Source organism: Drosophila kikkawai, chromosome 3R, assembly GCF_030179895.1.
Source record: "Drosophila kikkawai strain 14028-0561.14 chromosome 3R, DkikHiC1v2, whole genome shotgun sequence".
NCBI lineage: Eukaryota > Metazoa > Arthropoda > Insecta > Diptera > Drosophilidae > Drosophila > Drosophila kikkawai.
Genome location: NC_091731.1, coordinates 22,295,702 through 22,323,061, shown reverse-complemented (window position 1 = coordinate 22,323,061; position 27,360 = coordinate 22,295,702). Strand labels below are relative to the sequence as shown.

General features: G+C 42.7%; 2 protein-coding genes across 2 annotated transcripts; one reads left to right on the top strand and one right to left on the bottom strand.

The window, feature by feature from the left end:
- The first annotated feature begins 433 nt into the window (after positions 1-433).
- Positions 434-27,148, top strand: lobo (lost boys). The gene is made up of 9 exons (XM_017165207.2): positions 434-964; positions 1,027-1,155; positions 24,595-24,954; positions 25,033-25,747; positions 25,804-25,982; positions 26,041-26,256; positions 26,315-26,536; positions 26,588-26,776; positions 26,835-27,148. Exons 1-9 carry the CDS (start codon positions 551-553, stop codon positions 27,084-27,086), a joined length of 2,676 nt encoding a protein of 891 aa, XP_017020696.1. The 5' UTR covers positions 434-550; the 3' UTR covers positions 27,087-27,148.
- Positions 2,160-9,920, bottom strand: dan (protein distal antenna). The gene is made up of 2 exons (XM_017165209.2): positions 9,778-9,920; positions 2,160-4,923 (listed from the first exon to the last, which is right to left on the bottom strand). The coding sequence occupies exon 2, from the start codon at positions 4,868-4,870 to the stop codon at positions 2,792-2,794; it is 2,079 nt and encodes a 692-aa protein (XP_017020698.2). The 5' UTR covers positions 4,871-4,923; positions 9,778-9,920; the 3' UTR covers positions 2,160-2,791.
- Positions 27,149-27,360: the final 212 nt, after the last annotated feature.

Here is a 27,360-nt window from a genome sequence, read left to right as displayed (position 1 = left end):
GAAAAGAAAATTGGGTTATAAAAGGTCTCAATTACGTCTCACTACCATTGTATTAATCAAGCTTAAATGTTTTACCTTTTTTAGATGCAAGTTCAACTCCCGCAAACAATTTTCTTATTAAGAAAACTAAAGGAATTAAACAAAAAATAATTATTTTAATCCTCTAGGCGACCTTTACTCTTACTTAATAATTACCCTAATTATTTGATTGCTTTCGCCTTTTAATACTTATGATCCTCAGGTGTTTAATATGCATAAAAGATTAATTGCGCATATTTCTGCATAGTTAGGTGTGGCTGAGTTATAGGAGTCATTAAAAATATATATTTAGATACTCTTAGCTCTGTGCTCTAACTGGAATTTATGATAATAATAATTTCTGTTTTTGTTAAACTGTTCAAGTATAAATATGAGAAGAGTATATTTACCTGGCAACACTTACATTTGAATTTCTGTCACACCTGCCTGTATATTTTCCATGCACACCGCTGTTATAGCAACATAATTTCTTGTTTATTATTGTAACCATCAATAGACAACAGCCGCCAAGATGCCGAAAATATTGTTCAATAAGTACAAGAAGGTGGAAAGCACCATAGACCCGTCCCGTCACTTGGCCAAGTTCAAGGAAATCGACGAGGCGAAGCGCCATACCGAGTCTGATATCTATGATGATGAAGAGGAGGGATATTACGAGGAGGAAATGGGTGAATACACAGAAGGCGACTTTAGTCTATCTGAGGGTGAGCCGGCATTGAATATCGGCAAGATCGACTTGTCGTTTCCGGAAACAATCGAAGAGTTTGAAAACAGTCCGCAATGCTATCCTCCGTCGTACTACACGCTCTCCCCCAAGGAGCGGCTGCTCCTGCTCTACGCCGAGAATTTCCGCAAGCAATTGGTTCTCTCGTATCCTAAAAAACGAGCCATGGTCCTGGCATTGCCCAATGAGTGCAGAGTTCAGGTGGGTTTATTCCTGGATCTATTTTGTATAGTTATTTGAGGAGATTTTCTGTTGATTTGCAGAAATTTGTGTGTACTACTATAAGACCAACAGCATTTATTTACCCGGAACTTATATCGAGTGTGGAGAAAATAGCCACATTTGTGGCCGATTTCATTGAATATGAGCCATTGGAGGATCAAATTAACCTGGTAAGTGTGCTTGTAGTTTATTTATTCTAATTTATAGTTTACAAATTATGTTTGTAAAATGGTTTAACTACGAATTCATGTTTTTCTGTAACACTAGAGGTAATTTCTACCCACAAACAAAACAATATTATTTTTAAATTGCATATATCTTGTGAGTTGTTTATAATAACATTTATTTCGCTGTTTGGAACCAGTGTATTGTGTATATATAGTCGATTATTTCATACTTTCCTTACTCGTTTTCCTATTAAATATAGATAGATGAGGTTCCGCTTCAAATTCTTCCAAAATTTGTTAGTGTTGTCTTGGAAACGGTGAAGCTAGTTTTTAGTAAATTGCACAAAGGAACACAGGGGGATGCAAAACAAAAAGTTTATAAACAATTAAGGCAGATATGCTCACTCCACTTATAAAGCTAACAAGTGTGATTGTTTCATATTTTGATAAGTTAGAGTTGGAAGTTTTAACTTTGAAATGTTATTTTAAATAAAACAAGAAAGGAAGTACTTCCAATTTGTATTTAGAACAAAGGACCAAATTTTAATCTATTATAACTAAGCCAAAAATAAATTAATTTCAAGGGTATAAATATCTCTTATGAAAATATTAATAATTTCATATAAAAGGTTCTTTTAGTTCAGATTTATATACCATATATAATTTTATGAGCATTTTTAAAGGTAAAATTTCAAATGTACCTACCTCAGTATTTGTTTTTAAAATGTTTACCTTTCAATAATACTTACTTTACCTATAATTTCCAGCTTCCCCCAACTATAAATAAAAACAAAGTCGTGTGCAATTTTAAGAGTTTCATAAAAATTATCTAATTATTTGTTTATTGAACATGTATTTAAAATTACATTTAAATTTGTAAATGTCTTTATTTAAATATCGCATTAATTTCGAATTAAGAAAATTCTTTTGAGCACATTCTTATTACATTTGCATTTATCATAATACGAAATTTAAAAACGCTTGATATCAAATGCACTTTGCCAGCGCCTTGTTGCAGGTTCAAAGGTCGAAATGGGGCGTAACAAATAAAATAAAGGCTATAACATTTCTCTAGAATGCATGGGGACAGAACACAGGAATCGGGGGCGAACTGACAATGTTAATGCACAATAGCTACAAGGAGAGATTCTTCGATATATACACTTATGTTAACCCGTACGATTAATTAATATTAATACAATGGAATTGAATCGAAAAAGACTGAAAGTAGTTAAGCGCCCGAATCCAACTCTGGCTCGATAGGTTCACAGCTGGGAGGAGGAGGAAGAGGAGATACGCGTAAATTCGGAGGAGCAGTCCGAGTCCAGGTCCTAGTCTAGCTGGAGCTGGAGCTCAGTTCGTCGTACTGCTGGTACTCGCCCGTGATCTGGCAGTCGTCGTCAGTCGGGTCGTCGTCGAGGTCACAATGTACAAATTCGTAGGGGGGGAAGAACAGGGAGCTTAGTAACGTGGCCGACGATTGGTAGACGGCTGGCGCATACACATGGCACCGGGATGCGGGGTCCAGCACCTGGCTAGATCCTCCAGCCGGGCCCCCCAGGAGCGCCGGCTGGCTCGAGTCATTCGTATTTGTATTCGTATCCGTGGCTGGCTCCGTGGGCGCCAACTTTGGCTTTTCCTATTTCCGGCGGCGGCTTTTGCCCCGGCTGCTGCTCTCCTCCAGCTCACCGGTGGTGTCCTCGGCATTGTCCGGTTCGCAGGACACGGCCACAGCGTTGGGTGTGGGAACAGGAACGGGAGCCATCTCGTTTCCCGACTTTATGGCGGCGATCAGGAATCGTAACTGCATCAGTTGCACTGCAGTCACCCGGGGATTGCTGCAATTCTCCAGCCACTGCAGGAACTTTTCGCCGTGCCGTATGGCCTCCACATCTTCGTCGTCATCTCCGCTGCACTCCTGCAGATATCTGGCCTTCTCCTCCTCGTCCGTCTTGTTGGAATTGTTATTGTTGTTGTTATTGCTGGCGCTGACATCGTTATTGTTCGTGTGCGTGTCATTGAAGCTGCCCTCGGACTCGCAACCCGCTTCCGGTTCCGGGTTCAGCGGTGCTCCTATCTTAAACAGCATATTATCTAGAATCTTCTTGCAGTCACTCTGTGGATCATTTTGTGGTTCTTCTAGGTTGTTGGTCCTTGGACTACTGTTGCCTTGCGGAGAGTTGGCCACGGGACTTTGCGAGGGCGTCATCACTTTGCCGGCCGCCGATAGATCCTCTGGCTTTCCCGCGCCCTCCGTCTCCGCCTCGGTCTCCACTTCGCCTTCGAGATCGGTTTCTGTGGCCTCATCGGCCTCGGCATTCGGCTCGTTGGAGGACAGGCTGCGCACCGATGGCGTCTCAGTCTCTTTGGTGAGATGGGAGTATAGGATGTTGGACGGGTCGCCGCTGCCTCCTGCTTCGGCGGCTGCCGCATTGGCCGCCTGCTGTTGCAGGGAGTTGGCCTGGAGGGCGGCCAGGGTCGCGGCATTGGGATTCAGGGTGTGCAGGCTGGCTCCGAAGGCTTTGCACCAGTTGTACCACGCCGCATTCTTCTCATCCAGGCTGCCCGATGGCGTGGACGATGGTGTCAGCGGAGCAGAGGGTATAGGCGGCGTCTGGCCTGGCTGCTGCTGGCTCATGTGCTGGGGCGTGGAAGAGCGGATCGGGGGACTGGTCACGCCCAGAGGAATCGTGGGCGGATACAGATGGTTCAGGCCCAGCATCGTCTGCTGCGACTTGAGCCAGTAGAGCAAGGGATCCTCGGCCAGGTTGGAGAGCGTCATCATCTGCGGGGGTGCAATCGGTCCGCTGGGACTCTTGATGTCGCCCGTCTTCACCTCCTTCTTGATGCTCAGATTGAGACTGCCCGCATCCCCGGGTGGCTTCTGCTTGGCCCAGTTCTTCACCGATAAACCCGATGGAGCTCGATCTCCACTATCGCTTCTGGGACTCTGCACCTGCAGGGGCGTCTTGGGATTGGCATTGGGGTTTTGATTGGCATTGGGATTGGGATTGGAGTTTCGGGGTGGGAAACTGCTCAGCCCCGACATGGCCGCCAGCCCGGGATTGAGCTGTGCCAGCAGGTTGAGGTTGTTGGTCAGTTCATTGAAGCTGATCGCCAGGGGACTCTGCTGGATGCCCGTCAGCCCCGAGAGATGCGTCAGGCTCGAGAGCGGACTGATGGCGTTCAGGGAGGGATCGGCGGCAGCGCCGGGTCGGTTGATATCAGCCCCGAACACCTTGTTCTTGACCCCATTGAAGGCCACATAGTCCACGGGCAGACCGTTGTAGCTCAGCTCCGTCAGGTTCTTGTTTGTACTGTAGTCCAGGCCATTGAGAGGCGATCGCTTGAAGCCAGCCAGCTCGTCAAACTTCAGCTTGTTGGAGAAGTTCAGGGGCAAAGCGCCCGCGTCCAGGCGCTGGCGCTTCTCGGGCGGGCCCAGAGGTCCCATGGGTCCCAGCGGACCCCCACCGGACACGTCCAGCTTGTCCGCCATGGAGTCGGCGCAGAGTTTGTCGGCACTGGACTGGCGGGACATGAAGCGCAGCTTATCCTCGTTCTTGCACCACCCGCGCAGCGTGGACTCCGGCACACCGATATCCCGGGCCACCGAGGCCTTGGACTCGCCATCGTGGATGCGCTGGATGGCATGGATCTTGTCGCGGGGCGTCAGGCTCCGCAGGGGCCGCTTGCCCTTGGTGCCCATGCGGATGTTCATGTGGGGGTAGCTGGAAATATCCAACTTGAGGCCGTTGTCGAACAGCTTGGCGCCTGAAAGGATAGCGGGGAGAGCAGAGGAGAGAAGTCTTAATTAATTACCGTGACACACTTGGCATATCGCCTATCGCCTATCGCATACAGTGCGTTCCCATTCGCCGTTCGGCCAGCACATATATATCGCTATGTGCTCGTCGCCTGGCGAATGCGCGTCCATGTACTTGTCTGCCCCCGGTGTTTCGGGGTTGGGTGTTGTCAGGGGGTGCTACGGGTGCCAGGGGTGTTAACGGGGTGCTGTTTCGCATTTTCGCACGGGGCTCCAATAAAATCGCAGCGCGCGCTTTAAAGTTTTACAGACAAGTCGCGGGCGGTGTAAATAAACCGCACACCCGTACGTATGCGCTATATTGCGTATACGTATGAGTGTAGGTGTACGCTGTCCTGAATATATACGTATATATATAGGTACACAGCAGCTTCTCCTGCCTGCTGAGATGACAATTTCATCCGCTCCGCTCTCTGCAGGCAAATGAGCTGCGGCACGCCCCCTTTCGCCTCTTTGCGCACGAAGGACATGCCAAAAATATCGCTGTGTCGGTGTGTGTATACACGGGGAGACAATGGAATATGCTAATTGGTGCGTTGACTTCGCGCCGCGACGCGCCTGCTCCAAAATGCAGCGCGCAACGCGAGCCACGAATAAGCAACAGGACGAGCAGGACATTCGGCAGGAGTCTCCCGAAGTGCTCCCGAGCACTCCCCACAGAATTTATAACTTGTTTACCTGTTTCACTGCAGCTCAGAGCGAACATCCCTCAATCGCAACGGCCATCGCCTGTTGCGCCTTGGCCTCACTCCAATCCCTGGCCCTCCTTCCTTCCTGCCACTTCCCAAAAACTGTAGCAACAACCGGAGCAGGTGCAGCGTCTTTTTGGCCAAACTCAAGTCTTCTTCTGGCCCGGCCAAGTGCGTTGCCAAGATAGAACCTGAGCGAACAACAATATGCTCCGCCTCCATCTCGCCAGAAAGTGAGACATGCAAAAGAGCTCGCCCCGTGGTGCAATTTTAAAATGAAAAACACGTTTTGCGCATGACTGACACATGATTTCTTTCCTCCTCTATATGTACAGATATACATATATATATATATTCGTATATATATGTGGCATTCAAATATACAAGGAGACTGACTATATGAGAGAATAGACTAAGACTGAGGAAGAGAGGCCCCTTTCGGTGCGCTAAGAGAGTTTTGAGGGGAATCAAGAGAGAGAGAGCAGCAGGTAGCCAAACTGGTGGAGTCTTTCGTTTGGACATCCATCGAAATGCCGTCTTGGCAGGTTTCGCAGCCACTTGAACTGGACTTTACACGTTGCCAGCTATTAATTGGGGGATTCTGGTCTTGGGACTTAGCTTCCTGGGTTGGATTTTGGTATAAACTTAAGCAGGGGAATCGGTATAAGCCATTGGCAAGGGGCCAAAATCATCTTATGCATTGTTGTGCGGTTAAGATTATTTAAAATATTCGAGTTGGGTTCAAGATAATATCACTTATGTTTGAGAATGGGTGAATATTTGTACTTAAGTCATGAGGTTTAAAGGTTTTATAAGGGGAGATAATTTATAAATTAACTAAAAAGAAATTTAAGATTTAAGGTATCATTAATTGAAGATATTATTCTCTAACTTGAAGATTAAAGTCTTTTAATGTTATAATATAAATATTTTTAAATTAAAATGATAACTCTACAACCTTTCGATAATCATTTTTCTCTATTTTATATTAAAATTATTTAATTTAAAGAATAATATTTGCATTTTTAATTTTTGATTGTTAAAAATTCATAATATAAATTAAGTGAAATTTTAGCATCAAACTGAAATAAAACAGAAATTCGTTAACTATCAGTTTAAGAAATGTTTAAGAATCAGTAATAAGATTACTAAACACCTTAAAATATCACAATTAAATTATAAAAACCAAGGAAATATGTAATTAAGAACAATTAATAAACAGTAAATAAATATAAACACTCAACACGTTAGCATTGGAAAACATAATAATCGAAAAACAAGAACGAGAAGAGAAAATCAAGCACACAATTGATTAGCCCCATTAATACCTAGTTGAATGATTAGGCCCATTGATTGGCCGAACTATTATTATTGACCTGGCCCGACACCTAATTCTACTTGTGGTTTAATGCACACTTCTGCAGGTGCTGGCCTCCTACCCACTCACACCCACTATCACACCCAAAACACACACAACACCTAAGTCCCCCCAGAATAACAGGGATGCTCATAACCAATAGAGCAGCAAATAACTGTGTCGACGATGGTGCATGGGATTGCGCCCACTCCTCAGACTGGCCAGCACTGCCCTGGCCCTACCCAGGACTCTCGCAGGACCCTAAACACCCCCCTTAACCTGCACCCAAACACATATCGAATAAAACTTTTACAGCTGTATAAAAATTACAAGGTCTTTGGCCATTCAGCAGCAGTCGGAAAAGAATTTGTACTTTCGCTTTCGCCGGCACAGGGAAGGTCCTTTCCGTCCTGCCGTGCTGCCTGCCGTCCTTGTCCTGGCCGGCTCGCCATTAAACTTTTCACGAACCGAACTGGGACAGTGAGAAGTGTGTAAAAAAATCTAGTAACAACAGAAAAAGATGAAAGAAATAAATATAAAAGAATTACACCAAGTTTGTCAGTGTGTGTGTGTGTGAAAGGGGGGTCTGGGTCTGGCTCTGTCTGTGTCTGCTGTGCACAAACACACACATGTATACTCGCAGGACACTCACTCACAGGACAAACGTATGTACGGCTGTAATGGAATGGCCAACCGTCTGGCCATCTCCTAGTGTGTGAGTGCTGGTGAGCCTGTGTGCTAAGAGCTTCTGATTTTCCTATATACAATTATAATTTTATTGTATTTACTATTTTTTCGTTTCTTTGGCTTCGTATTGAACTCGCTCACAGACACACAGGAGCAGGGGCAGGGGCAGGGGCAGGGACATGCTGCATGCGGCAAGGACATCCGGAGGGGAGCTGAAAGCTGGGAAGTCTGGCGAATGGAGGTCAACGACTGAAACTAGCACTAATATGTGCAAGCGTTTGATAGCTCCATTCGCTTGTGTTAATGTAAAAAGAAATAAAACACAATAAGAGGCAACAAATAAAAATAAGAATTCCGTAGATAAAAGAAAAAGTTGCCTCGGCTTGAGAGTGTTTCTCTATGTGTCTGACTGTCTGGGACGATTCTCACACCCAAGATAAGTATGTACATTTATATATATAGTACATGTGTCTGCTGTAAGTTTGGACCTGTTGGAACCAATGATATATGTGGCCTTAAGCGGCGGCATTGCACCTTTTTATTGTGTGTTTGTTTTGGATTAACTCGATTAATGTTATGCCAGATTATCGCACTGGAACGAGCTTTACTGTTTAGCTATTCGTTTAAGGACTCCTAGCTTGCTATTGAGTGGCCGTGTATGTGATTCCAATTTAATATATATTTTATTGACATTTTATATAGTTAAATTACAGTTTTTAAATGTGTTTTCTATACGCAGTGCATTTAAAAAAAAAGAAGTTGTTTTTAAACTAAATCTGTAGACTTCTCATAATTCTTTAGGATAATACTAATTTTTCTCCCTATGGTTTCTTAAACTTTTGTGGAATTCAATTATTTATCTCATAAGAAATTGTATTAAAAGCCTAAATTCTCGAAATATTTAAGCATGATTTAAAAAATTAATTTATATAACTTTTTGAATCAAACTGTTTCAAGTTTTAAATTAATAATTCATCATTTAGGGTTTAAATATTTTGAACAAAATAAAGTGCCTAAATCGTTGCCTACTTCAAGGCGCTTAGGAAACCATTTGTGTTTCTTGTGATTTATTTTCTTTGCGAAAAATCTTTAACAATACTAATTAATATCAGTTTAATCCTGTTTTCTAAATGCATATATTCTTTCTAATTTATATTTTGTTTTTTGGTTTTACTGGAACACCTCAATAATAATATTTTAGTTCCTTAAGACGTGCAAAGTATCCTACGATATACGGCAAAGCAGCTTCTAAACGAGTATTTATTAAGTAACTGAACTTTACATCTGTTGAATCTTTTTAAATATACTTTAGGAATAAATTTATAAAAAATTCATACATTTTTTGATGGGTATATAAAAAAAAAACTAAAAGATGTGGCTAATAATTTCGATTTGTAGATATAAGTCAAACATATCACGATAAATAAAGAGCTTAGAACAAGATTTAAATATTGGTAATAGATTTCAATGCAAGGAGGTTTAACTATTATCGACTATAAACTCTGATCATGATGTGAATGCTTTTCTTGAATATTTATGTATTGAAATTCGGCTAATTTTTTAATACATTTTAAATTATAGTTTTACATTTATAAAAATTTACAAAAGCAATATAGCCATTACGATCGGCTTTGCAATTCGATGTGTTTTATGTATCTTATTTCATCACAGTTTACGGAATCTTTTTTTTATTTTTTGTTTAGAACAATTAAGGATCTAAAAACAAACATTCTGGGCATAAATTTACACACCATTAGAACTCCTTTCGAGGGATAAAACCGAGAAGGGAATCATAAATTTGTCTATTATGATTCCCATCTCGGTTTTAATCAACCGATAAATGGCACTAAAACTTTTTATTTCAATAATCAATTTTATGAATATTCATTTCCGCATAAGACTAATTTTCGTCATAGAAAACACAATTATCCTTTAAGAATATGTTACTGACTTCACAAATTTATGACAATATTAACAGCGGGCACTTTTCAAATTCAAATTAAAAAAAAAAACTTCCAATAAATTGCGCAATAAAACACTTTTATGGCGATTTCCTTCACTATACTAACCTTTTTTTGGAACTTCCGGGGAGAAATGTGATATGAGCCCTCCAACGAAGGCGGGAGATTTGAAGATTGTTTATCTTTTTGTTTTGGTTAGAAAGCACAGCTTTTAACGTTTATTCAGCGTTTTCGTCCTGCGATGATTAATTTACTTTATCAAGTTCACATGGAAGGCGGTTATTGTTATTGTTTGGGGGGGTGACAAGGACAATCAAACACTTTGTGCGCGAATGTTTACCGCTGCGGCGTGCGAATTTCAGCGAAAGGACATGCGGCATACGGTGCGGTGCGGTGCGTTCGCTGATGCGACCTCTCTCTCGCGCTCGTCGAAGGATATTGTGACGTGAACGAACCTGAGCGGCTAAAGTGCGGCGACAAACTACCGCGGCGGACTTGAGTGAATTTTGATTTTAGCGCGGCGAATTTCCGCACGGCGACGAATTTAAAGTCGCACGTCCACGAAAAGCGGCGTTTCGTCTCTCGGTCTCACTCACACGCGTGCGGCTGAGTGGTGGTTCAACGTGTGTGTGTGCGCTGGTCAGTCCGTAAGTGTAGTTGTAGTTGTCGTTTTTGTTTCTTTTTCGCTTCGATTTACGTGGCCGTAGGTGTGTGTGCGTGACGACTCGCTCTCTCACTTGCTCCTTGGCTATTCCTTATTCCCTCTCTCGTGCTCTCTGTCTCTCTCTCGCTCGCTCTCTCGCAACGGCTGTTGCTGCCGAATTCGCGGCCTTTTTCGGTGACAGCCAAATGTACAATGATTAATAACGGCCAAGACGTCCGAGGCGGCGAAGAAGTCCTCTCGCTTTGCCTTCGCTTGGGCCTCTGCTTCTGGCTTTGGCATTTTCGCATTTTCGCATTTTGGCCCAACCACAGGCCAGTGTCCACTCACACACGGCCATTACATACACCGACGCACACACTGGCACACAGAGGAGCGCGGTGGTGTGCAACGAAGACGACGCAATTCTCGTGTAGGCTTTTTGCCTTCGAGAGACGCACAACATCCTTTTCGGCCTCCTTTCGCGCGCCCACGTGTGTGTGTGAGCACACTGACAAAAAATTTAATGTGAATTAGAGGTAAAGGTGAAAGGTTTGAGCGCATTTTTTGATTAAAAATTACTTTTAGTTAGTTTATTTCATAAATGAAGACGAAACATATTAGAGTCATTACTATTTTAAAGATAATAAGATTTTTTTAAAATCAATAAAGGTAATAATATTTGAAAAACATTCCACAAAATCTCTCATTTTGTTATTAACTTTTAAAATTTTAGTTGTGGCAGTATATTCTTTAATATTTTGCTCAGTGTACCCGTCTTACTGTAACCTCAGCCCTCATTTGTGTGCATTTAGCCAAGATATTCACGTTTTTCGAGTGCAAAATAGTGCCAAAGGAGGTCCTGAAATAGGTATCTCCGGGTAACGAAATCCTTGGGACCCAGGCTCAGAAAACCTTGGCTAATTTTCCCTGCAGGGGGTTTTCTTTATCGGCGCTGATAATTCTGTTAGTTTTCCCGCTGTCATGTGCTGCAGTTGTTGCTGCTTTTATTGCGGCCAGAGTTTTTCTCGCTTTGTTTTGATACACGCCTTCATCACTGTTTACGTCCGCTCGCCTCTCTTTCGCACCCGTTCGCAGAGAACAGCTGCGAAAACCAAAGAGTGGCAAAGAGAGCAAAAATCGTGTTCGGGTTTCGGACCCGAAGCCAGGATTCGTGGGAAAGGGGGAGGCATTTTCTCTCCCACACCCCACGCTCTCATCTTCTCAAAATGAGGCGAATCCGTCGTCCCACAGAGCGGATTTTGCATTTCGCCTTCGCTCTTTTCGCTGGAGCGTGACAGGCGATCGCCGAAGGAAACTGGAATTCCACAACGGGCTCTCGATCGGAACAGAAAATAATAATTAAAGTGGTTGTTTTTCTTTGTTATAAGTGAATTTTTCTGCTGTGGTTTGTTAACCTATTTAAAATTGTGGATTTGCGTTGAACATTTTTTCAAGAAGCTAAGAAATTGCTTAAAATTTGAACAGCTTACATTATTAGAGTTTTTGGATGTATTAAGCTTTCGAAATATATTGAATACTTTTCAATACATTACTATATTTTTCATTACACAAAAATTCCTAGGTTGAGTAAAAAATTAAGTTCCTAATAATAAGAGATTTTTCAAGATAATCGAAAACATTTTTTTCTGAAGACTTTTATTATTACTTATTATTCTGCAACCTTAATATAAAATTTTGTCGTACAGTCTTTCCCAGTGAATTATTTATTATTATTTTTCACAAATAAATTTAGGAAAATATTGCGATATAACAAAACCTCAAAAATTATTTTCACCTTGTATCTCCTCAAAGATATTCTCCCAAATTGTTGCTACAAAATTATATTTGAATAATTTCTCAAGAGTCCATATGGAGAGAGTACCAAATACTGGCAAGTATTTGCACCATCGCAGGATATCGCAGAGATTATGATCTTATATAATATGTACACGCATAGGCATTTGAGGTCGTAGACATTGTAGTTGCTATGCAAAATATTTGCGCAGAGGCCGCACATATTCACAGAGCCATTGTGTCCTGCCAAAGGAGGCGGCGGCCACTGACCATAACAGCAACAACAACAGCAAGGACAACGAAAAAGACAGCAGCAGTGTCGCCAGTGCTGCTGCCTTTCGGGAAATCGCTAAGAAAGGTTTTTGAAGCCATGTCCAAAACGCACACGCACAGAGGCACATGGTTATGTGTGTGCGTGTGTGGCATAGTATTGGTGTAGCAGAGGCGTATACACAACAAGGAGCAACAATAACACAGGACTACGGCCAGGACGACCACGACGACTACAGATGGCCGGCATGGGGCCGCATTGGCAAGAAACATATCCTTGCCACTAAAAAGCCAAGCAGCCTGCCCGGGTCGCTTCATTTCACCGCACACACACATACACGGACACACACAGGACATACACGATGTCCTGGCATCACACACTCACGCACTTTGGCAACACGCTACCCACACAGACGCACATTCTTCTTAGCATCCGCAGGCACATCAGCATCTTTAGCGTAAATTTTGCTGCTGCGAAAATTTAGAGTTGTTGCTTTATGATACTGTATGTGTGTGCGGGTATATATACTTCAGATTTTCATCGGCTAACCAAACCAACCCCCCTCTCCGCCTCGTCCTTGCGTCCTGCGAACCCAACCCGTCCGACCGACAACCGACCGATTGTCCATTGTCCAAGCAAGGCAACATTTTCCATTTTCGTTCGTTCTCTCTTTGGCCGCCGGACTTTCTCTCATATCTGCAGCGGCTCCTTGCCAGCATCCTTCTGGATCCTGTCCACTGCCCACTACACACTACACACCACCACCCTACGCCACCCCATCCGTTGCCTTAATGTCGCTGCGTGTGTGTGTACAATTACGAATTCGTCGTCCTCGACTAAACTCAATTCACTTTCTCCAACCCGCGTCGTCGTTGTCACCGTCGTCGTCGTCGTGGTCCTGCCATGTCCTGCCAACCTTCTCTCCCTTCATATCCACACCACCACCCACCCATCCACCCACAACCCTCCGTGTCACACCTCTGGGTGGCGAAGGAAATTTTCGCGTGAATTGAAAGATGAAGGCGCACTGGGCTGGCTGGCCAGTGGACCACTGGTCACCCCCGATTGTTGCCCGAATGTGTGTGTATCGTCCGTCCTTTCCCTAAGCAAGTGTATGTGTGTGCGCTAGTAGCTGTGTGTGTACATATGCTCGAAGACGTGTGCGTTTGATTTTCAGCACCCACCGACTGGCCACCCACCGCCCACTGGCCACCAATCTGCATCCTCTCACATTGTCTTTGTCTAACTGTTCCTAAAACAAAATTTTCAGTTTGCCTTCAAAAAGATAAATGTGTGTACACGAGTTTTCTATATGGTGTATATGCCTGTGTGTGTGTGTGAGTTATCCTTGCCACATATACACTGGGATCTACTCGGAACACATCCTTGGATACGCACTTGCGCTTGCAGCTAGCCCCCGTCGCCTAGAATTATCCCTATATCAATCAATCCATCGATCATTTATTAACGCTTAGAATTCTATCTGTTAAGTTGCTTGTTGTCTGCAATGCGATTTCAGATTGTTATCTGAATTGACATTTAAGGATGGTCTTTCAGAGATAATTGACAATTTTTAGAGTTAAATTAATTAGATTATTAGATTATATAGAACAAAAAATCAACCCAAACTAGAAGCAATTGTATTCCAAAGATTTCTAAAAAATATGCAAACTAATTTTAAATAGATGCCCATTTGTAATAATTAAGGCCACATGGTCCTGAAAAATCATCGACTAATTTAAAATCAACTATTAAAATGTACTTACTATGAAATTACAGTTTTAAACAATTCGCTTTTACCTTAGGTTCTACCATTTTTAATATTATTTTTAATTAAAAAAACAAATGAAATTATGTATATACAAAAATCTTGATAAAATCTTGTCGGACTTTGTGTTAAAGAATAATAACAGAAAGGCTAATTCCCTTCCCCTTCTATGATGATGATATGAATATTATATACAAAATATATTATTTTATTCCCAATCAAATTTACCAAAAACCAACCGTCTTAAGGTAACTTTCAGCTTGCAATTTATAGATAAAACTGCAGGCTCACCTGCAGTATAGAAAACCATCCATTACCATATGGAATATAGAATATAGAATATACTGTTCCATTGCAAACAAAATCCTTCAGATAACATACAAGTTCGAATCCACCTGATTTCACATTTTCCAGATACATTTGGGATGGCATTTCGGACCAGGGGCATCATAGCATGGAGACAACCTAATCCGTTGTCCGCAACTCGTGCTGACCTGGGCGGTCCTGCCAGATACTTGTACTCTCCTACACATGCTCACACTCTGGCTCGGAGTCGGACTCGGACTCGGACTAGCAGTTCTTTGGTTGCTACCTAGAGTCCGCCTGCCTCCTTATCCATTATCTGCAGTTTTGTCTAAGCTAAGGCGATTTGAGCAGACAAAACCGCAGCTCTCGCAAGTTGTTTGGACCTAGTTCGTCCTAGTGCTCGCCTCACCCTCATCCTCTGCGGCACCCTTGTCCCTACGCCCTGCTGTCCTTCGTCCTGGGCCTGCAGTGGTCTTCTATTTTGTGCCATTGCTGTCGCTGCTATGTTCCTATGATTTGCATATTCGAGCTCGTAGCTCCTTTGTTTTAATGCGCCTCCACCCCTTTCGTCCGGGCTCTTTTGTCAGCAGGACTCTGCTCTAGCTATGGCTGTACCTGGTCCAGTGTGAGTGTCTGTGTGTGTGTGTGGCAGGATGCCGCGTAAGAAGAAGGCAAACGGCCAGGCTGGAATTTGTCCTTCCAATCTAAGCCAAATGCAGGCCGCTGGCCGATGGCCGCCTTGGTCTCCTTCGTATCCTTCGCCTGGTCGGTCTCCTTGGTCTCTGGATTTTCCAGCAAGCAGGGAAATTGAAACAATTGAAGAGGCAAGAGGAGCCGGGACGACCAGGACAGGACGACCAGACGCAGCATTTTCGACCATCAACTACTGGCCACTTACGGACTATCGGCCATGTCCAGCTGAGGAAGCGAGAGAAGAGAGTCCCCAGGAGCCGGCTCGGCAAGTGCGAGCGGGATGTCCTTTTTGGCCAGTGCCACAGCCAGAGCTCTAGCAGCGGCAGACGAATCCTTTTCAAAATTAAACTATATGCTGCAAGCAAGTGGAGGAGCAAGAAATTCACACACACACACGCTCAGAGCACCTCCTTTCGTTTCGTATCCTTTCGTATCCTGGCAAGAGAATCAGTCGAGTGCGAGCCACATGCAAATAACGCAGACACATGCACTTTTTCCCGTATCCTTGGACCATCTTATGTATTGGCTGGGCCCGAGCAGCAGAGCTTTGTTAAGATATTCTTTGCACCTAAGATGGACGACGTTAGATACGGGCTTATGTACGGGTTCAATCAGTTGCTAATTGCTATAGGTCCGAAAGCAGTCATGTACACTTGCATCGCACTTGCACTACACACACACACACACACACACACCACCGGCCATATTTGTTTATACTCATACGGCAGCATATATAAATGCCGATATATATACATATATATGGATGTATATGTATATATGCTTATGCGGCGAAAATATGTAAGTGTGGAGCAGCTGGACACACAAAAGCAACGGATTTTTGGTTGCCGCTACAACAGGGTTTGCAAATTTTAAGATGCCAAGAGGTCCTGCATCCCAAACAACCACATCCTGAAGGCAAGGCTCTCAGCCGTAGCTGCCATGATTATGAAATCTATAGAGTTTCTTTACCAAGAGTTTTTTGAATAGGTTTCAAAATATATAAATAATTAGATTTTATTGAAAAGAATAGATTTAAATACTAAAGTATTTATTTTAAAGATGTTTTAAATAACATAAATATAATATATATATTTCCTAAAAGGTTTATAGACTTCTCTATTGAATACTCTACCCAATTTTGACCTTAAAATGACAAGCCCCTCAACTTCGATTTCACTTTAGCACTCTTACAAAAAAAATAATCACACAATTTGTTTGGCACAGTTTTTTCTCTTTGCCTTTCTTCTGCATTCTTTTACTTTTTCTTGTTTTAAAACCAAAAAGGGTTCACAAGAGTCAAGGAAAAAGTTTGTCTGGCTTTTGCGCTTTCTGTTATTTTCTCAGTTCGTACAAGTAATTATTTTTATTTTATTTTTATACCACGTGTCAGTGTCTAGCCAGTTAAATTTTCGTCGTATCAATGGAAAACGAGGTAGCTACTTTTTAAAAACTTGACTTTTCTGCTAAAAAAAGTTTAGGAAATAAAAAATGGATCTTATTTCTCAGGCATCTAATTAGGAAAACTAATGTTGGGGAAGCATAAATTAAGTATTAAATAGATTGGTTCTAGATTTTTGCATAAGTGATGATTTTAAGGGATCTGAGGCATATTTAATGAGGTTTTTACATGTAAAATCCTTAAAAAGAATTATAAAAGGTTTTAAAAATGTTTTAATATTTCCATTTTGAATAAAAATTCTCCTAAAAAATAGGAAGCCACAAAGCTTTTATTATAACCGGAAAACTGCACAAATATTTGCCTTGGAAACTTGAGGTCCTGTGAACCGTTAAGAATGCTACTTTACTGCCAAATTGACGGCGGAGCAGGGGCAAACAAATCAATTGAAATGTTACATGTTAACTAGCATTTCCTCGCCGCGTTTATTCATTCGTGTGAACTCACGCCACCACTTCAAGTAGGCTTTCTTTTGCGTCTTTTCTCAAAACGTGTTCGACATTCCCTGCACTGCAGCATAAAAAGTGAAAAAATAATCTCTCAAAGGTATAAACTCGACTAGGAAGTACCCAAAGTTAACATTTCAACTATACAAATATTTACTTTAAATTTTATTCTTTCAGAAATTATTAGTTTGGTTATAGTGGCAAGAATTAGTAGGACTAAAAAGTATAAATTGTTTATTTAAGTCTTACCTAGCTAGTAAACTTTTTGTAAATTATATAAACCCTTTCTCAACAAGTACCACGAGGTATAGACGTCACAATGCGGTTAAATGATGGCGATATGCGCTGACGCTGTAAACTCAAGAGTGATGTCCTTTGCCGTTCACTCGTCTCGCTGAGCAATGCGAGGACCTAGAGAAAAGGAAAAGGATGTGACGGCGACGAAAAGCGATAAAACGCGATTTTATGCACGTGTTGAGTGGCTGCCCAAAAAGGGTCCACGTCTAATGAATGCTCCAAATAGGCCAGAACACATTTATTGACAGGATAATATGGGCTACTGCTAAGTAAATGAATCTTAAAGTACCTAAATTATTTGTATTTATTAAATTCATTTGAATTTGTAGTTAAAAAAGTTTTATACTTAGAAATTAAGAGATATTCCATTAACCAATTTCCCCAATATTTGGAAATCTAAATTACATTATAGCTTAAGGAAGTAGGTATATTTCAGTAAATGTAGCAAATATAAAAAAAAATCAGAAAAATAATTGACCCATCAAACTAGATTCTGAATGCCAGATGTCCAGAGCATAATCTTCTGGGAATATAATAGTCAGAATCGAAAGGCGTAACTATCTATGTGACTTACATATGTCACCAAATTTCGCACATCTTTTCAGCTCAAAAGATATAACTTGCTCTAGTAATAAAAAAGAGTCCTTTGATCCTTTAATATTTTCTTATTTAACAACAGCTAAAACAAGCTTTCATCTTTCGGTGATTTTAGCAAGAGTTTACAGTTTTGGGGAGAGGTGAGGTCGGAGTGTCGTCGCATATAGGGAAAGGAAACCAAATACGATACCGAAACGGCGGCTATGTTCAGTTCCTTTTCTCGGGGGGATGAAAACGCTGTCGCTTCCGGTTGAGTGCACAGAGTCGCGGAGTTGCAACGATATAGAATATAGCGTGTCGTGTTGCTTGGTCAGTTTTGCAATTGCGGACGTTGTCGTCTTTCGACTTCGATGACAAAAGGCAGAACGGACAGACTGACGGTGTTTTTAGCGAAAATAAAATGGGAAAGGGATTTGCTACTTTACTGCGCCAATTGAATGCCCTTAAAAAATATTGAGTTTTATATGGTAATATGGATGTCTAGGAAACTGTAGGATACTCTAGGATACTCTGAAATACATATACGATTTAGGATTATAATTTAAAGAATATACAAGAAAGCCGAAGTTTGCATACCCTTGAAGTTTGCCACAGGATCATAGCCTTGAATCTAAAATCGACTCTAACTTAGCAAAAAAAGCATCAAATTTAAATCGGATTTTCTACATTTATATTAATAATACCCTAAATCTTAATTTCGTTCAATATTTTGCTTAGCAACAAAGTACAAAATCAATTTGACACCCGGTGGATTGGGAAAAAAAGTGTCGCTGCGACAAGATTTCTTCCAGATACTCGTCTTTCGCCATTCCCCGCCGACTATGCGCATATCGATTTCCTTCGGCTGGAGAGCAATTCACTCGAGATCGGGCCAAGTGCCACTGGCACAGGCACAGGCAGAGGCACAGGGACTCGAACTGGCACTGGCAATGCCCAGCCAAGGGGCCCCCAAACTGTGCTCCTCCTGGTTGCAACCCTTTCACAAAGAAAAGCGTCTCCCTGACGGAAAACTGGCGGCGAGTCTTCACGTCCGCGTCCACGTCCAGACGCAGGACTTGGCCATATATGGTCAAACAGGCGAACACTGATGACGTTGGGGCTGCCCTTCTGCACCTCCTCATACACCTCCGGCTGCCCGCGGCTGCTGTTTACCATGCCATGCTCGGTTTAAGTCGCAGAACATCCGCATCCTCCAATCTCCATCTCTCCTGGCTATACCCAAACCATCGCCCACCATGTCTACATCCTGGCATCCTGCGTCCTACCGTCCCACCCACCGCCAAAGGTGCTCCAACGATGGCCAACAGCCTTCGTGGCTACAATAAACTAGACGCCAATTTCGCTGTCGCTGACACGGCCATTGCCGCGGACATCGAGCGACGGCCATCTGCACACAAAGAAAATATTTCACTTAAGAAAATAAAACCATTTAGTAACAGAAATTTATATTTATATATTTATTTACTTAAGTTTTATTTGAATTTTAATCAGAAATAAGAAATTAAAGGAGATTCTGCCTTAGTTTCACCGTTTATTAACTCATAACACGAGTTTCGTTTAGGTTCCAAAGGTTTCTCTTGTCAAGATTCTCATAAATTTCGCTCAGTGCCCCATCTAGCTTCTATCCACGACCATTGTCGACTGCAGGACTCGTCGTCGTCGGCTCCACTTACTCGCCTTGTCCGCGATGGAGTGGCGTTTTCCTTTGCTCAAAAGCAGACCAAAACCAAACACACATCGACTTTGTGTCCGAGTCCTCGCATCAGTGTCCGCATCTGTCTGGATTCGCGACCCCCGTCACATCACTCGATACCCGCGGCCCCCCCTCTCATCACCCTGCCCAGACCCCTGTCCGTCCGCCGCCTCGCATCTCATCCCATTCCGCGTCCGTTCTTAGCGACGTCGTGTGTCCGTCGCATTTATCCTCGCTGTGGGCAACGCCATGTGACTTGGATCGAATCTGTGATTGTAAGTTGTGCGCCGTCGTTAGGATGCCGCATTCAGGCGGTGGGTGCTCCAGCCCCAGCTCCTGGTTATGTGTTTCCCCCACCCACTTGGCTGGCCTGTGTCCACCGGCTGTACGGGTCTGTATCCTAAAGACAACGGCGGAGTTTAAAACCATCATCATCGTCATCGAATACATACTCGTTTTAGCTCAGACGGCGCGATATTGAATAAGAATGGCCCACAACAGCAGGACTCGAAATTTAATGCCTCGGGAGAAGATATGTGTGAGGATATGTTATTTAAGGGAGGATGTTAAAGGAATTTTTACAAGTCTTGGAATGGAAAATGCTAATATTTTAATAAGGACATCAAGTAAAGTAACAAATAAGAGATATTAGTAATTAATATTCTGTGGGGGATACGGGAGGTTATTAAAAATTCCAAGGTTAAAAAGAAACATGTACATATAAGAGAAATATTACATTATTGTATTTATAGGTGTATGTCTTCAGAATACTCTTCATTAACAAATTTAATTTCTTAACCTCCTTATATAATCGCTAACTTTTTGACCCATTAACTTATTGAAGAACAGTCTGGCAATATATCCAATATTTAGAAATATATATTTTCTTATATTTGAACTTCTCAACGAAAGAGGAAATGATTTAATTTCCTGCTCAGAAATTCCACAACCAGGACACTTTAAGTTTTCAGTTGCCTAGTTTTCACGGGGCTTTAAACCGCCAAATAAACTGGGCTAATATGGCGTGGCCTATATTCCTAACTACTAAGCATAACTCCTGCTGGGATGTGTAGTTGAAGTCATGATGATGATGGTCTTCCGTCCCAACTATACAGCGACCCAAACCATTAGGCTCCAGCATGGGCACGGGCCACGAGCCACGGGCTTTGACTGACTGTTCTGGGGGAATCAAATGTCTTAATTTCGCGTGTTTATATCTTAATCTTGGCCGTTTTTAAGAGCGTCTATTGGCCGGGACTTTTATGTGCCCGGGGACCCGGGTCGCGGAAGCCCAGCAAATAATAAAATCCCGGCATGGTGAATGGCGCTATAGACACATCCACGTACGTACAACCACCGCGCAAATAGTGAGCGGGTTTCATCTTGGCCTCGGTGGGGTTGGGTTTGGGTCTTGCTTTGGCCAAGATTAGTCCAAGGAGGAGGTGTGGATGATGCTGAAGGCAATGGCAATGGCGATGGGGAAAAGATGATGGGGGCGCGTATTACGGCCGCTAGTGTGTCGACGCCGCCGTGTGTCCTTTTGTCCCCAGGACAATAACACTTCCGTGCAGTACATTATCATAAAGGGGTTAAGTCGCTGATTTTCATCGTGTGTGCTCATTTAAAAACTTACACATGCGGCGGCCCCAGCAAAAGGCCCGGCCTGGGACTTCCTCTCCAGGAAGACGGCAACGCGCTGGATGACGCAGGACGCCCATCGACCGCAAAGGTCTTAGCTTGGCTCAAGGAACCGCGCTGAATTTCACCGCTTTGTTTCAGCGCTCTCATGAAAAGACGGCAGCGGTGGCTCATTATGCATCCCGATAAGCGATGTGGCTGTGCCGCTGCCGCTGCCGCCTCCCCAGCGAGTCGTCCTTTGCCCCAGGTTAGTCTAACGAAGGGATGCGGGAGTGGGTGGTGCCATGTGTGTGTGTGTGTGCGTGTGTGTGGCACTGCATTGTCGTGTCCTGTGTCCCGTGTCCTGTCTGCCAACCCCGTCTTGAGCCGCATTGTTTTGAGTTGTGACCCGCGAGCGGTGGCAGCCATTCAGCAGGGTGGCAACTGAAAGTGATTCTGTCTCGGCAGACGACTCTGTTACGCGCCACCCTTTTTCGCAATTTTTCGCCGCTTTTGGCGCAGTTTTTTTTCTCGCTTTTTTTGTGTGCTTCTTCCCTTCGGACGGACGTTGTCGTTTTTGTACCCTGTAAGTCTTTCAGGTTGGGAGGGTATATATGCACTCAAGGATATTGATTAGCTGAATTTAAAATGAATAATGTATTGAAAAGTATTAGAAAGGTTTAAGGTAATGATTTCTTTAAGAAGATTTTCCTGTAGCTAGATCTTAATACCACGAAAAGATCATAATATTCTGCATATAATGTATAAATCCGGCTTAGAATATAGAAAATATATTATAGAAATATAATATAATATAATAAAAATTTAAATATATTTATAATTTGGGTTTTTTAGAATATATTTCATATAACCAATAATTATGAATAATATCCGAAGACTTCTTAGTTTTAAAAATTAAATATATTATATTTAAGGAGGCATTTATAACTTTTTCCCATTTTTTTATTATATTTTTTAAAGATTTCCTAAACACTTTCATCTTCTCTTTATAAAACTCAACTACTAGGTATTTCTCAAGTCCATCATCTCAACTGATTCTGCCTCACAGCAGTGGCTGTAATTCGAGCTTAAGGCCCCTGTTCGAGCAACCGGGCGCCCGTTGCTGCTCCATTCTCGCTGTGCATTCGTCCCTTTGTTTCGTCATGTTCGCTCCTCCATTGTTGCGACTACTGGGCCTGCCATCCATGCCATCCATTCCCGATCCCGATCCCAATTTAACACGTTCGAATAACCTTGAAGCGTTTCTTATTACGCGCGACCGCAGTGATAGCGGGCCAGGAAAGCGGGCATAGCTGCCGGGCTCAGAGCTGGAAGAGAGCTGGAACAGTGAGGAGTCCTCTCGACTGCAGTGCCTGGGCCAGGTACTGCCGTTTGCATCGAATTCAATTAGACGCCGCTTGCTGACTGACTGACTGACTGGTTTTTCGCTGACTAATCGATGTGTGTGCCTTGTTTGACCTCGAACTCCACCGATGACTGCGCCTCGCCTCGTACCCATTGTGATTCTTATGGCTTCACACGGCGATTTTGCATTTTAATGGCCTTCTTGGAAGCAACGGGGCGTATGTCATGCCCAGGGTGGAAAAGGAAAGGTGCAGGACCCGGGGGGACCCTCCACGAAAAATCGCTAAAATCCTGTTTAGTTATAGGTTGCTGGGTTGCTCAAAACTCTTTGATTTGGCGGGATTTTCCATTCACTAAATTGCACTTTTCAAAACTATATTGACTTTTAATTAAGTAAAATTCTCAAACCTCGGTTTTTGAAAAATATATTAACTTGTAATCGATTTTGCCATGGATGACTGTGCTATTTTGGTGGCAAAAATGAGGGGTTATCTGATGGTTTTCAAGGTGGCTTTGTAAGGAAAAACATTAGAATGTATAGGACAGAATTCATTCAGAGTGTTCTTAAAACTCTTAACAAATTAAATGTGAGCTTAAATATAATACAAAAGCATTACAAATTTGAATATATATCTACTGTTTTCGCTTCCTGTGTTGCAATCACAGAGTGCAGAAGGCTGTGCCAAGCAAACGTAAGAAGTAAACCATACATTTTGGGGGTAGGGGACGATGGCCTACAAAAATTGCTAGCGTTTCCCGCGTTAATGGCCGCTTAGTTACGCTTCACAGTTTCGGATGCAGCTCATCCCGGGCACAGCGCACATGCACAGAATTCCAGGATACCGTTTGGCAGGATTGTCTCCTAAGTCTTCGCGGAACGGAGGGAAGATGAATGGCACGGGGTCACGCAGCCACCTACGGGGCAGTTGCAGATGTGCAGGTAAACAATCGGGACAAAGGATACCCGAGGCGGATTAAATGGGAGTGGGCCTGTCCTGGCCTCGGCCGAAGGATGCAACGAAAACAGACCGCTGATTGTTCGGGGACTCACTCTCTGAATGACATCCGCAAATCGAAGAGCGTTCAAAAACAAACGAGAATAAATAAAGGCATATCGTTAATACCTTAGAAGAGGTCCTTGCAATCAAAGATCTTTGACATAGTTTTTTTTTTCAGATTTTAGATTATGGATTTCTGGTACATTCTTACATTTACATTACATTTCTTAGTTTTCAGTACTTTTATTTGTAGTTAAGTTAAAGTTTTAAAATATTGTCTTAACAGTTTTGCGAAGTTTATATTTAAGAAATGAAGATTTATTTTGGTGTTTAAATCCTCCGCTTCTTAAGACTCTTAAGAAACCTAATCTCTAATCAATAATTTATTCGACATTCTTTCCTAAAAGTTACTGTTTATCTTTTAATAAATTATCTCAAAGATTCTTCACTTCTATTAATTTCAAGGCCCTATCAATGACCGCGAAACCCAAATCCCAACTGATCGACAGGTTTATTTCCCTTTTTTTTTACACATTCCCGCTGTTCCCAAACGGATATAACTTTTCTAAGGTTGTAAAATATATAACCTACACGATTTTTGACTCCTGCTGTGTTTACAGGGCCATATACATGCACACATACTTACATATATAATTTCCACGGGCAGGTAAACGGTTCTAAAGGTAGTTAAAGATTTCCTTTTTGTCTCGTGCTGCGCAATAGTTTGTGCCAAATTTCCTGGAAACTGCCTTGCTGGTTCCTGAGTCCGGCTTATACATATATATATTTATCTCTACATACTTGTTGTATATAAAAGCAGTAATATTGCTATATTTATCTTACTATGAAAGGATTATACTAACAAACTAATAAAGCAACTTAGGCCTTAGAAAAAATGAATACTTTATGTCCATATATTTATTTCGTTGAAATTAAATAAATAATATAATAAATATATGCATTTTGCTTGTGATTTTCCAGCCCACTCGCCTCATTTCCCCCGACACCTTGTTGCGGCGCCGGAAGGGCAACTCCTATGAAATGGCCACCCTGCTGGTCAGCATGCTGATTGGAGCTGGCCATCCCGCCATGGTTGTGTCCGGAGTAGCCCGCGAGGAGGTCGTGATCAACGACCAACTGGCCATACCCTATCCATATCCCATCGTCGAGGTGGAGGCGGAGGAGGTGTCGAAGCCGGTCGAGAAGCCAGGACAAAAGTACAAGCTACGCGGATTACCAGACTTGCAGAGTCATCTCGATGAGGATATCGCCGAGGTTCACAGGGTAAAGGAGGCCGAAGAGAAGCGGATTCAGGATGAAATTATTCGAAAGAAAATGGAGGTAAGTGAGCAAAATAAACATAATGTGCACTTGTGCATGTGAACCGGGGATTAACCATCCATTTGGATTTCCCGAAAGGATCTCGAGCTGCTGGCCGTGGACCGACACCATTATCGGCGCAGTCATGCCTGGGTGGTGATCATAAACAATGCCCCCTGGAGCATCAAGCCGAAGACTACCTACGTGGACGTGAACGGGGACGTAGTGGAGGCTCCACCCTCGGCCACCTTCATAGAGCCCTCGACAGGATTTATCTGCGAGTCGGGCTGCAAGCAGTACATCCTGATAGACAGCGTCTGGAACCAGTATAACTACTATGTCAACAAGCAGAAGTACCAGAGGGTGGGCGATCTCCGCTGGGATCTCCGGGAGACCGCCGACTGGGAGCACATGCTGCCCGGGGAGCCACCCGAGATGCGCACCTATAAGATGGCTTCTGACGAGAATATTGCCGAGGAGGATCGCGACATTGGCGAGGAGAAGCACCTGGACTGCATTTGCGAGTGGGTGGAAAGACTCCACATCGGGCTGTCCGACTTTGAGCAGCGTTTTCCCAAAAGCGAAAAGAAGATCCAATACAAGGGGGCAATCGAGGAGCGCTTTGCTCCTTACTCCCAGCGGGATGGCAAGGTGAAGCAACTGACCATCTACAACAACGACGAGTGCACGGATCCCAAGATCCGGTACGAGTACTATGAGAACCGATCCGACCTCATGCGCCATGTCAAGTACACGTACGCCAAGGATCAGTTCGAGGAGATATTCGGCAAGGGCCGCAACGACAGTTTGAAATGTAAGCCCTTGAGATTTAAAGCATATATACCCGATATTAATATATATATTTTCCAGCTATGGAGTACTTTTCGGACTCCTCACAGCAGCGTAAAGTGTATTTCTATTCGGGCTCCAGGATAGATTCCTTGGACCTAATGGTGGTCGAGACCCAGTCACTCGTTCTCCACTACAAGGGTCGCATGGACAAGTGTTGGTACAAGGAATTCCATTTTACAACTGGAAATAAAATAAAAGTAATAATAGCAACAAATATTTGGATATACATTTTAATTAAATAATAAATTCCTACAGAAAGTCATTGAAAAATTCCACAAAGGCAATGCCGATGATATAGGAGCCACAGATATAGCCACGCGCACGTTTCTCTTCCAACAGAATAAAATTATCCTAAAGTTCCATTATACCTTTGGGGCCCTCACCGCCACCACGGTGGAGTTCACTAAGCCACCAAGACCGGATTATGGTCAGGAGCTGGTTTATGATGAGAAACTAACCAAGATATACAAGGTATAGGAATTCTTTTCGATTTTTTCACACCTGTTCTTATAGATAAATCTACCCTAAGGCGAATCCCTTAGATCCCACTCGCAGTAATCTCGAGCTCTACCGACTCTTACGCGATCAACTTAGCTACGAGGATCAACTGAGAAAGAACTTTGAGAAAATCGTTGACGACATCAACAATATCTTTGATGTGCGTAGGTCTGAAAAGAGTGAGCCCAAGTTGAAGTTCACTATATTTGATCCGCTGCGAAATGGGGCAGCCAGGGCCATAAGGATGAAACAGGTAAGGATTTACTCTGTTATATATTTACTTACTAATATGTAATATTAACAGTTCGAAGAGGAAGAGGAACTCAAGAAAGAAATTGCTAGTAAGCCTGCCGATTTCCTGGCTCCCTATCTGGTGCCCTACCAGGACGAACTAACCCCTGAACAATCTCTGTATGCCTACAATGCCTGCCTGAATGACCTCAAGTCGCGATTCGTCAGCCTTTTGAATAACCTGCAGCGTCACTACGAAGATGTAAGTTTCAGAATCTTTTGAATCTTAATTTAAACTCACTTTCACATTTGTTTAACAGCTCACCTCGGAGTCAAAGTCCCTGAATCGTTTCCTCAACAAATTCGAAAATCAATTCAACAACTATGACTACAAGCGGCTGGTGCAACAGTCAAAGGACCTGGAGCTCAATAAAAGAATGGTTCAACAGCGCCTGACCCTGACTCATGAGGAGTCCCAGAAGAAATATGAGCTTGTCAAGAGTTCGCTGCTCAAGGATACTCGCCTCAATCTGAAAAAGGAGGATATGATCAAGCAGACCACTGAGGGATAAAAATAAGATATATTTGAAAAATAAATTAGTCTGGCAAGGGAAATAAAATTTAAGAAAGTTAATTGCAAGTTTGCGTAATAGAAAAGTTATTTTAATATTATTTATATTTATGTTTCAATGGAAATAAAAAGTGATTTATGCTTTGTCAGTATTTATGTTTTAATAATATAATAAATATTTTCCCTGAGTTTCTTCATTATTTTAAATCATAAATTCATTTACCTCCATTAAATTAAGATACTAATCAAGAACACTTGAGGAAATAAGTACATTT